The sequence below is a fragment of the Rhincodon typus genome, chromosome 12 (assembly GCF_021869965.1).
Source record: "Rhincodon typus isolate 14 chromosome 12, sRhiTyp1.1, whole genome shotgun sequence".
Taxonomy (NCBI): domain Eukaryota; kingdom Metazoa; phylum Chordata; class Chondrichthyes; order Orectolobiformes; family Rhincodontidae; genus Rhincodon; species Rhincodon typus.
This window is the reverse complement of record NC_063343.1, coordinates 34,524,540-34,537,529: the sequence shown is the minus strand read 5'-3', so window position 1 is coordinate 34,537,529 and position 12,990 is coordinate 34,524,540. Positions and strand designations below refer to the sequence as shown.

The following is a 12,990-nucleotide window of genomic DNA, read 5'->3' as shown; positions in this document are numbered from 1 at the left end:
TTTTTGAAGAAGGGTCTAGGCCCGAAATGTCAGCCTTCCTGCTCCTATGATGCTGCTTGACCTGCTGTGTTCATCCAGCTCTACACCTTGTTATATCAGCAGACTGCCCAATCTTGTTTAGTCCTCGTTAGCTATTTTGTGTCCTTCAAACTTGGGCCGCTTTGGTGTAAGCAGGGTATGGGTCACTTTGTATGGACAGATACGGGTCACCCCGACAGCTTTGGAAACTTGAAGTACAAAGGGACTTCAGAGTCCTTCAGGGATCTCTTAAAGTTAATGTGCAGGTTCGGTTGAACGTTAGGAAGGCAAATGTGATGTTAGTATTCATTTCCAGTGGACTAGAATAGAGGAGCAGAGATATACTGCTGAGACTGTATAAAGCTCTGGTCAGACTGCATTTGGAATATTGTGAGCAGTTTTGGGCCCCCTATCTAAGGAAGGATATGCTGGCTTTGAAAGGGTCCAGAGGAGGTTTACAAGAGTGATCCCAGGGAGGAAGAGCTTCTCATAATAGGAGCAGTTGAGGACTTTGGGTCTCTAGTTAGAAGAATAAAGGAGAGATCTCATTGAAACTTACAGAATACTGAGAGACCTAGATAGATTGGTTGTGGAGAAGCTGCTTCCATTAGTAGAAGAGACGAGGACCCAAAGGCACAGTCTCAGAGTGGTAGGACAACACTTTAGACCTGAGTTTAGAAGGAACTTCTTCAGCCAGAGGGTGGTTAATTTGTGGACCTTATTGCTGCAGAGGACTGCGGAGGCCAAGTCATTGAGTGTATTTAAGACAGAGATAGATGGATTCTTGATTAGTAAGGGGATCAAGGGTTACAGGGAGAAGGCAGGATGATGGGGTTCAGAAACATTTCAGCCATCATAGAATGCCAGAGCAGACTCAGTGGGCTGAATGGCCTCATGCTGCTCCTATATCTGATGGGCTTATGGTCTAATCTAAGAGCCTGCTCTACCATTCAATTTGATAATTGCTGATGCTGTAACTCATGCCTTATTCCTACATTCTCCTCATACCCTTGATCCTTTCAAAATCTAAAAACTTTCTTATATCTTCCCTGAATATATCCATTCACTTGGCCTCCTCAGCCACAGGTTTGCTACTCTTTGAATAAAGACAATTTTCTTCATTTCAATCCTAAGTGGTCTACCTTGTGTCCTGAGACTGCGATGCCTAGTTCTAGACACCTGAAGCAGGAGAAACATCCTTCTGCATCTAGTTTGTTCAACCCTGTTATAATTTTATACATTTCAATCAGATCCCCGTCATCTCCTTCAAAACTGTAGTGGATGTAGGCCCAGTTAAACCAATTTCTCCTTGTACAATAGTCCTGTCATCACCCAATGAAGCTCTGCTGTATTCCTTCTTTGCCAATTGTATCCTTTCTTATGTAAGGAGATGAAAACTGCACACAATACTCCGTATATCATCTCACCTTGGCCATATATAACTGTAGTACAATATCCATATTTCTGAACTCAACTCTTCATGCAATGAAAGCCAATATACCACTTACCTTCCGAATTGCCTGCTGCACCTGATTGTTAGCTTTCTACCCAGATCCCTTTGTACATTCACACTTCCCAATGTATCACCTTTTAAATAATACTCTTCCTTTCTATTTTCACACTGAAAAATGACTTCTCATTTAGACATGTTTTATTGCATCTGCCTTGCATTTGCCCACTCACTCAATGTGTCAAGACCACCTTGAAGCCTTTTTGCCTCATCACATTACTGTCCAGCTTTGTGTCATCAGGGAACTTTGGAAATGTTGCATTTAGTTAGCTTATCCAGGTCATTTATATATACAGCAAATAGCTGGGGATCAAACACTGATCCTTGTGGTATACCACTTGTCAGTACCTGCCACTCAGAGAAAAATAAGACTCATTTATTCCCATTCTCTATTTCCTGTCTGTCAGCCAGTTCTATATCTATGCTAAAGTACTACCCACCATGCTTAAACAATTCTCACTGAATTTCTTTGAGGGTCCTCATCAAAAGCCTTCTGAAAATCCAAATACACCACATCCATTGGTTCGCCCTTACTTAATCTATTAATTGCATTCTCAAAAATCACCAATAGATTTGATAAGCATAATTTGCTTTTCATATACCCATGTTGGCCTTGTCCAATCCCATTAAGGTTTTACAAATGCTCTATTATCATGTCTTCTACAATAGACTCCAACATTTCCTTCCTCAATTCAACTTTCTCTGAATTCCTTTTGAAATCAAAATACAGAAAATGCTGAAAACACTCAGCTGGTTAGGCAGTGTCTATAGAGAGGAATAGAGTTTCGGGTTGATGTCCCTTTGTCAGAATAAATAAACCAGCAGAGGGAGGGTAGTTGAATGGGAATTGGTGCAGGTTAGGACATGAGTAGCAACATTTTAGATGATCTCAAGTTTACAGAAGATAGAATGTGGAAGGCTGGCTACAAGTGCATTCACATAATCAAATCTGAAGTAATAAAGGCATAAATGTAGGTTTCAGCAGAGCTGAGTTGAGGTGGTGATGGAACTGGGTGTGGAGGTGAAAAACAGTAGCTTTCATGATGATGTGGATATGTGATTAGAGTAATCCAAGGGTCAAATATGACACAAAGGATGTGAACAGTTTGTTTCAGTCTTACACGTCGATATCAGGCAACTAAATGCAGTCTGGATGAGGGATGAAGTTGGAATCTAGGAACAGAGCGTGTGGAGCAAACCAAAGACAGTGATTTTATTCTTCTCAAGATTCAGTTAAAGGAAATTCCTGCTCATCCAGTCCTATGGTTTTAAAACATTGAGGGGCCAAGAGAGGTGCTAGTGAGGTAATACTAGATGCCATCAATGTACATGTTCAAAGAAATACTTTTTCTTGGAATGATGTTGCTGAGAGGCAGTGTGTAAATGAGAAATAAAAAGGAGTCAAGAATAACTTCTTGAAGGATCCAGGAGTAGCAGTGCAACAGCAGGCAGGAAAGCCATTGCAATTGAATCTCTTGAAAATAAGGTGACTAACAATGGAACTTATTATTGATTCTTAATGAAATACAGCTTTTAGAGAAAGAAGCGATTTTGATGTGAAGAGCATTGTTGAATTCAACTGATCCAGTGACAAAGCAAATTTCGGAAATGCCAATGTTTCTTACCATTCCAAACTGTCAGTCTTACTGTGAGTGGGTTGATAGTTTCATTCTTATTGAAAATCACTGTAAGTTTGTTTAATGAAGGTCAGGGCACATTCTGATTTCAGTACCACGATGAGGCACAGCATCAAACTTGTACAGCATTGCATACTGCAGTGCTGTTCGGTGGTATAGATTTGTAGGTGGTAGTTATGCCAATTTGCCTGTATTCAAGGTTTTGAGTCAAAAATTCTTTCTTGAAAAGAAATATGTGGTTTAGCCAGAGTTCATACGAGCATTTGCAGTTAATTTATGTAGGTTAATGCACAGCAGGGATGGCATCCTGGCACCTGGTGCGAATCAAATTCTGCAGGTCAGTTCGAAACAGTCCGTGTGGTTTGGCCTTTCATAAGCACTTAATTTTGCAAATCCATCCTTTGTGTAACTTTTGTTACTGCATCTTGTCGCACGCATGGAACATATGAGTCATTGCAAAATAATGTATCCGTATGCAACAATAATCTTTGCTTTCAATTTGATTTCTGAAGCAGTTTTATGGACCACCAATGATATTTTAATGTTAGTGACATTTTGGGTCTTCCAATAATTATCTTACCAGGCATTTTAATTGATGTTATAGTTGGTTTGTACATTGTGAACAATGAATATATTTGAGGGCCATGTTAAAGCAAGAGGGTAGCCATGGAAAGGGTTGGTCAATTCAAGGACAAAGGAGAGAATCTATGTGGGCAGTCAGAAGAGGTAGGTGAGGTCCTAAACCAATACTTTGTGTCAGTATTCACCAAAGAGAAGGAATTAGTGGAAGATGATCTCAGGGAAGGGAATGTCAAATTTCTAAGCCAAGTTGCAATTAAAAAAAGGTGTTGTGTATCTTTAAAAACTATTAAGGTAGATAAGTCCCTGAGTCCTGATGGGATCTATCCCAGAATATTGAGAGAGGCTAGGGAAAAAATTGCTGGAGCATTGACAGACATTTTATTTCCTCTTTGGCCATAGGTGATGTCCCAGAGGACTGGAGAATTGCCAATCTTGCCCCATTGTTTAAGAAGGGTAGCAGGGATAATCTTGGAAATTACAGGCCTGGTGGTAGGGAAATTATTGGGAAAGATTCTCGTGGACAAAATCTATATGCATTTAGAAGCAACTGGCCTTATTAGCAATAGACAGCATAGTTTTGTGCAGGGGAGTACATGCCTCACTAACTTGATTGAGTTTTTTGAGGAGGTGACGAAGATGATTGAGGGAAAAGCGGTTGATGTCTACATGGACTTCAGTAAAACCTTTGACAAGGTCCCTTGTGGCAGACTGGTACAAAAGGTGAAGTTACGTGGTATTAGAGGTGAACTGGCAAGATGGATACAGAACTGGCTTAGTCATAGGATACAAAGGGTAATGGTGGAAGGATGCTTTTTGGAATGGAAGGTTGTTACTCATGGTGTTTCACAGGTATCAGTGCTGGGACCTCTGCCATTTGTGGTCTACATAAATGACTTGAAGGAAAATGTAGCTGGTCCAGTTACCAAGTTTGCGGATGATACAAAGATTGGTGGAGTTGTGGATAGAGGGGAGGATTGTGAGAGGATACAGCAGGATATAAATTAGTTGGAGGCATGGGCAGAAAAATGGCAGGTGGAGTTTAATCCGGACAAATGTGAGGTGATGCATTTTGGAAGGTCACATACAGGTGGAAATTGTAGAGTGAATGCAGAACCGTTAGGCATATTGATATGCAGAGGGATCTGGGTGTGCAGGTACATAGAACAGTGAAGGTGGCAGCGCAAGTAGATAAGGTAGTAAAAAAGGCCTGTGGCATGCTGTTGTTCATTGGATAGGGCTTTGAGTATGAGGATAGGCAAGTCATGCTGCAGCTTTATGGAAATTTAGTTAGGCCACACTTGGAATATTGTGTACAGTTCTGGTCGCTGCGCTACCAGAAGGATGTGGGTGCTTTGGAGAGGGTACAGAAAAGGTTTACCAGGATGTTGCCTGGTATGGGGGCTTTTAGCTATGAAGAAAGGTTGGATAGACTGGGTTTGTTTTTACTGGAACGTAGGAGGTTGAGGGACACCCTGATAGAAGTTTATAAGATTGTGAATGGCACGGATAGAGTGGAAAGTATGAGGCTTTTTCCCAAGGTGGAGGAGTCAAGTACTAGGGTCACAAGTTCAAGATGCAGGGGGAGAAGTTTAAAAAATATGTGTGAGGCAAATTTTTCACACAAATGGTGGTGAGTCCCTGGAACGCACTGCCAGTGGCGGTGGTGGAAGCAGCCACAATAGCAGCATTCAAGAAACACCTGAACGAATACATGAAAAGGAAGGGAATAGAGGGATACGGATCCTGTAAGTGAAGACAGTTTTGGTATGGAAAGGTAACGTGTGTCGGCACAGACTTGGAGGGCCGAAGGGCCTGCTCCTGTTCTGTACCATTCTGTGTTGTATTGTTCAAGGAGAGATGGCATGGGATTCATAATCTTTCAAGGATGCCACGTCCCTCCTTTTTAACTTGATCTTTATTTTTAATGTAGAGCTATCTGCTAAAATGCAGGAATGGCAACTGTTAAGAAGAGAGAAGGAGGGCTGAATCCTGAGAGATTTTTTTGCATAGCTGGCGGTCCAGATTAGAGCAGAAATATGCCTTCAGCCTATCAAATCTATCAAACTGGACAGTTATCAGTCAGGAAACCTGCCACAAGCCTTTACGAGTCGCCCTGTTATTACATTTGTTGGGCATGAAGGAAATCATTAATTTTGAGTTTCTGGTCTAAAAGTCCTCCTTCTCCAAAAACCTGCACTAACTCACCTTTCTCACTTCTTGCCTTTGAGTAACTATCTGTCACAGTGTAGTAGAACTGGAAATAAGTCTATATCATTCCATACATCATAGGGTTCTTGCAACATTTTGATGTTGTGAAGTTTCTCAATGATAAGTGATTTTTCCTTTTCTTCTTGGGATATGGGTGGTGCCGATTTAAATTAGCATATATTGCTCATCCTAGCGGCCTTTCAGAAGCCTATGATGCGTGTTTTGACCTACTGCAGTCTACAACTGAAGGAGATTGGAAGTTCTGGAATTTCAATCAAACAGGCTTAGGAGACATGTTTGAGTTGGGTTGCTCCATCACATGAACAGGACACTATAGTTAGTGGTGTTCCAGGTTGCCCTGATCCTTCTAGATATGTGGCTCGTATATTTTGCTGCCAGTCAAACCTTTGCAACTCATTCCAGTGTACACTCGAGCAATGACATGCTGGTGATGGAGAAAGTGGATGACTTTGATCTGGATGCTTTCAAGCTTCCTTAGTGTATTGGAGTGGCACTCGGGTGCCTTGCACATTACAGAGAGACTTTGGGTAGTCAAGAGATGAGCCACTCATCACAGAATACTTAGCTTCTGACCTACTCTAGTTGGCACAGCTTTATATCACTAGACCATAAGTTTCTGACCAATAGGGACCTCCTGGTCATTGCTTTAGAGTGAGTTCAACCATTCAATGTTAAGACGAGGTGACAAGGCTCTCTCTCGGACCTGTGTGTGACATGAACGCTACTTCTAAAACTTACAAGCCCAAGCGTGAATGTTGTCCTTGTCTTGATGCATGTGGAACTGCTTCATTATCAGAGGAACTATGAAGGAATTTTTGAACTGTGCAGTATTGATCTAACACCCACTTTTGACTTTTGTAATTTGCATGAGTTAACTATGTGCACTCTGGTTTGCAACATTAGTGACTGTTACCCATTTAGCCTTGCTATTAACGTTAAATATCATGGATTGACCAATTCACCTTAACCTTCAGGACCATAATAGATTAACAGTTAAAATAATGATAGTGAGAAGTTGGCAGTACACATCAAATGTAACATAAAAGTATTGAGCTAGATTTTAACTAGGTTCAGCTGTCAAACATCAGACATTAGACAATTTAAGGTAGCAATGGGTTTACTCTTGCCTCTTGCCTTGAACTGGGAAACTGAAGCACCAAACTGTAAGCAACAAGAAAGCTGCCTAAAAATCCCATGGTCATTTTGAGCTCCAGTTTTGTAATTGTGACCATAATCTGCCACTTTATCCCAAGACTGTACTGGGTTTTTTGTGAGAAGATTTGTAGCTCGGGTTGTGGATGAGGTTGTAGATGAGCTCACCGAGCTGGTGTGTTTGGTTGCAGACGTTTCATCACCCTGCTAGGTAACATCGTCAGTGCGCCTCCGGTGAAGCATTGGTGTTCTGTACCGCTTGTTATTTATATGCCTCAGTTTGCTGGGGTGGTTGGCATCACTTCCGGTTCTGTTTTTCAGTGGTTTATATATTGGGTCCAATTCAATGTGTTCGTTGATGGAGTTCTGGTTGGAATGCCAGGCCTCCAGGAATTCCCTGGCATGTCCCTGTTTGGCTTGTGCTGTTATAGATGTGTTGTCCCAGTCAAATTTGTGTCCTTCTTTGCCCGTGTGTATTGAGACCAGCGAGAATTGGTGATCTCTGTTGGTGGCTAGTTGGTGTTTGTGTTTCTTTAATGTCAGTTTTCTTCTAGTTTGGCCTATGTAATGTTCCTCACAGTCCTTGCATGGTATTTTGTATATTGTGTTAGCAACCCAGAATTACGCAAGGCAGAACAGGAGCACTTATTTTGAAAGTTTTTAAAAGGAATGGATACCCAAAAAGCAGAATCTGCTGTTATCTCTGCAACAGACTACAACAAGAAGACACAACATGGCCAGAAACACTAGTCACCCTACCGTACATCAGAGACATCAGAGATGACCACAAGACTTCTCAGACCCCTAGGTATCAGGGTAGCCCACAAACCAACAACCACCCTGCAACAGCTACTGACGAATGTAAAGGATCCCATACCCACAACCAATAAAACTAATGTAGTATACAAAATACCATGCAAGGACTGTGAGAAACATTACATAGGGAAAACTGGAAGAAAACTGACAATAAGGATACACAGACACCAACTAGCCACCAAGAGAGACGACCAATTCTCACTGGTCTCAATACACACAGGAAAAGAAGGACATGAATTTGACTGGGACAACACATCCATAATAGCACAAGCCAAACAGACACATGCCAGGGAATTCCTGGAGGCCTGGCATTCCAACCGGAACTCCATCAACAAACACATTGAACTGGACCCGATAAACAAACCACTGAAAAACAGAACCAGAAGTGATGCGAACCATCCATCAAACTGAGGCATATAAATAACAAGTGGGGCAGAATACCAATGCTTCACCGGAGGTTCACTGATGTTACCTAGCAGGGTGACGAAACGTCTGCAACCAAACACCGGCTCGGTGAGCAAGTCTACAACCTCATTGTACTGAGAGAGTAGTGATGGCACACCCTTCAGACTAAATCACCAGAAACAAGGGTATGGCTCAAAGGGATAGTAGGAACTGCCGATGCTGGAGAATTTGAGATAACAAGGTGTAGAGCTGGATGAAATTTCTGAAGAAGGGTCTAGACCCGAAACATCAGCTTTCCTGCTCCTCTGATGCTGCTTGGCCTGCTGTGTTCATCCAGCTCTACACCTTGTTGGCTCAAAGGGAGCCTGGATGGCAGATACCTTTGATTAAAAATATGTACTTCATTGTGGACTGATAGAGCAGGAATCAGCTCCATCAATAGAGCTTGAACAGATGTCTCCAAAGATCTGTCAGCCCATTTAACAAGTGACACCCTCAAGGCTGCTTGACGTTTTGATTGTTGATCTACAGAAACATATGGGCCTTTACAAAGGGTGTAGCATTGAATTCATCTCCATCCTGGTGGCTGTGAGCCTATGAGAAACAGTATTACCACCCAGAAAGAAATTAGCAGTAGGTTAGCAGCAATAACACAAGCAAAGGTGTTAGCTTTGGCCATCTGCTAATCCACCAATGGAAGAAAAATTCCGACAATGTTTTTTAATATTTAAATATCCCATGATAACTGTCCATTTTTATAATAGAAAATAATTGGTTGTCTGAAAAACTATACGATATGTTTGACAGGATGTCAAGTAACTGACTCACAACAAAGTTTCGAGTGGGTAGAGTCAGTGGCCAAGTTGTGGAATGGATTGGAAGATTGACAAAAAAAACCCTGAGAACAGGGAATGAAAGTTGAGGGAGATTTTTTGGTGTTGTAGGCGATAGAAAATGTCATCCCAGTTGGGATTTGTATAAAGACCACATGCACAAATAATTTGCACTCTGCAATTGGAAGTATTATGTTAAAATTCATCAATAATGCTACATTGAGTGGAGTAGCTAATAATATGGAAGACTGCACCAAAATCAAGGGAGATAATTTGTTAGAAATAATATGGAGCTCTTTTATTCCTTGTAAGGTAAGAAATTAAATGGAGTAAAGCCGCAATTTGGTATAACAGATATCTACATTGCTAAACATAGCAACACAGTTTTGATACGGCCATAAAAAGTGAGAAAATATATAAAAACGAGAAAACTAATCTCAACCCATCTTCGATATGCCCACTTCCAGTATTAATTGAGGCAGGTTGGGAATGTGACTCATCTGCCCTCTTCAGGCAGGTCGGTCATTTAAATTATTTTAATGAGGCTGCGTGCCTAAGATTTTATCTCTGTTGCAGATTTAACGATGGCCAACCGGGTTTCCCGAACCTCGGGAAATCCGAAAGGTGAAGGGAGGCGAGAACGGCTGGATGGAACAGGTAAGTGCCTTTCCAGCACTTCTTGTGGGTCAAAAGGAGCAGGAGTGCTTCCCTGGCCCACCAAGCTTACCTGTTTCCATCCCCTTGATCAGACATCCTTACCACTACCCAGCACGATTGCTCTGTCTCCAGTGCTTGAGTCTTAACCCAAAATCCCACCCCATTTTTAAATCTTTAGAATATATTTGGCAAGATTACTGCTGAACAATAGACCTCCCTAAACACCACCATGTCTGCCTTCCCCCACACATTTCTTACATTTGCCCACTCCCCACTCTCTGTTATAATTCAGACTCCAAGACTTTGACAGGTGGAACTCTTTAAAATTATGAAGCATTTCAATTAACTTGATTTGGTGAAATTGTTCCAATTGTAGGTAAGTCTAGAACAGTGAGGAGTAAATATTGGATATTATTGGATTTACAAGCAATATACATACACAGAGAATGCTGAAAATGTGGATTTCAATGTCATGTGAAGTGGTTAAGTAATAGATGTGTTTAAAGATAATCTTAATGCACACATTAAGAATTATAAATAGGGTGGGGAGAGGTGATTTAAGTAGAAGGAGCTTGTTATGGGGAATGAACACCAGCAAAGATCATTTGCGTCAAATGACCAGTTTCTGTGCTGATAATTCTATTTAATTCTATGTTTGAATTATTTATTTTATCTGTTGCATATTTAGTTAAAAATGCTACTCAATAATAGGAACATTACTGTGCATTTAAGTGCACTATGAATGTTGGTGAAAAAAGAATATAATTTCTGAATTTTCTTGCTTATAAATGAATTGCACTAATTTCTTGGCTGAGAGAGTAAATAGTACAGTGGGTGAATTTACACTTGGAAGGCAAGCGAGTGGGTTGACTAATGGGCTCAGTTTTGAAAGTACCAGAGAGGGCAAAGGAGACAAGATGGGGAACAGGGAAGAATGGAACATAGAACATAGAACATAGAACAGTACAGCACAGTACAGGCCCTTCAGCCCACGATGTTGTGCCGAACTTTTACCCTAAGCCTAAGATCTTTCTAACCTCCATCCCTACCTTGTACTATCATCCATATGCCTATCTAATAGCCGCTTAAATGCCCCAAATGAGGCCGACTCCAGTACCCTCTCTGGCAATGCATTCCACGCCCCTACCACTCTCTGAGTAAAGAACCTACCTCTGACGTCTCCCCCTATCTACCTCCACTCACTTTAAAACTACGCCCCCTCGTAATAGCTACCTCTACCCTAGGAAAAAGTCTCTGGCTATCCACTCTATCTATACCTCTGATCTATGATCTATCTATACCTCTAAGTAAGGGAAGGCTTGAATATTGACAGTGAACAAAGAAATGGTCACCTTCCAATGGGCAAGGAAGAGATAGGAGCAGGATTGCATTGCATGTATGTAAATGCACAGAGTTTTGTGAACATTTTTGGGAAACTAAGAGCCAAAAATTGTTCCGGAGGATATGACAAAGTTGTATTAACAGAAACATGGCTCAAGCTAGGACTGGGTTCTTAACATCCTAGCTATAAGTTTTTATTAGAAACAGTGTGGGTAAAAAGGAAAGAGGTGTAGCAATCTTGGTCAAATATAGTATTGTTGCCCTTCAACAAGATGCAGTTCCTGAATTAGAATCTATATAGTTGGAGGTAAGGAACAAGAAGGGAACTGTGAACTTGTTTTTATTTATTATAGACCTCCCAAATATTTATGAGGAAGTAGAAGAGAGCATTTGTAGATAGATTATGGAAACTTGCAGGATAAGTAGAGTTGTGATAGTTGGTGATCTCAATTACCCTAAGGTAGACTGCGAAAAAGGTAGAATGTGGGGTACAGAAGGGGAGACATTTCTGCAATGTATAAAGGAGAGCTTTTGGGAACAGTACATTTCCAGCCCTGTGAGGAGGGAGCTGTGCTGGTTCTGATCCCAGGAAATGAGGCAAGCCAGGTGTAGAATATCAAAGTGGGAGAGCATTTTTGGAAATAGTGATCACAATATTGTAAGATTCAATTTTAAGTTGGTAAAGGATAAAAATCAGTCAATGATTAATATCCCAGACTGGAAAAGGGCAGATTTTAGGGGTCCAAAATTTTAACTGGAGCAAGTTGATTAGAAACACATTTTAGCAGATAAAATAATAGAAGAGAGATAAATAGGGTGCAAGCAAGGTACATACCCATGAAAAATAAATACAGGCTATCAAACGCTAGAGTACCCTGAATGATTAAGAATAGTGATAAGAAAATAAAGAAGAGAAAGGAGATATATCGTGCACATTGAATAATTATAGCAATCGCAATCAGCAAGAGGATATCAAATGCACAAATGAAGCTAAGGCTGGAATAAGGAAGTATGAGGAAAGGATGGTAGATTAGGCGAAAACAAATAGGAGGATGTTCTTCAAACATATGAATAGTAAAAGATCAGTGATGGATTGAGTGTGTAGTGATGGTGGCTGAGAGAAGTAAGGGAGCAAATTACAGAGCCATTGACAGTAACTTTCAGGTGCCTCTGAACACAGGATTAGTACCATGGCCCTGGAAAATTGCAAATATGACACCATTGTTTAAAAAAGTGGCACAGGATAACCCACGAAACTACAGGTCTTACAGATTGAAGTCAATAGTGGGAAAACTGATGGAAACTCTAATATGGGATAACATAAATACACACTTAGAAAAATAAATTAGCATTAGTCAACATGGCTTTCTCAATGGCAGGTCATGCCTGGCAAATTTAATTGAATTCTTTGACAAGTTGACACAGGCAGTAGATGAGGGTAGTGCTGTAGATGTTATATATTTTGACTTCCAGAAAGCACTTGATTTGGTGCTTCATGGCAAGTTGATGAGCAAATTAAAAATATTTGGGATGGATGAGTCCTTGGCAACATGGATTAGAAGTTGGCTAAAAGAGAGGAAACAGGGGTTATGTGTAGATGGGTGTTTCTCAGATTAGAGATGAGTTTGAAGTGGTATTCCCCAGGGTTAAATGTTGGGACCCTTTTTTCTGGTTTATATAAACCATTTGGAAATGGGTATTAAGGTAAAATCTTTAAATTTGCAAATGATACTAAGCAAGGGAGAATAGTGAATTGTCAGAATGATGCTGAGTGACTTCAGAGGGACCTGGAGACGTTGGCCAAATGGAT

General features: G+C 40.9%; 1 protein-coding gene across 1 annotated transcript in view; it reads left to right on the top strand.

The window, feature by feature from the left end:
* The window catches only part of LOC109917904 (protein phosphatase 3 catalytic subunit alpha-like), a 342,103-nt gene that overhangs the window by 23,211 nt on the left and 305,902 nt on the right, over positions 1-12,990 (top strand). The window contains exon 3 of the mRNA XM_048603968.1: positions 9,759-9,839. Within this exon, the coding sequence (XP_048459925.1) occupies positions 9,759-9,839 (81 nt within the window). The remainder of the gene's footprint in view (positions 1-9,758; positions 9,840-12,990) is intronic.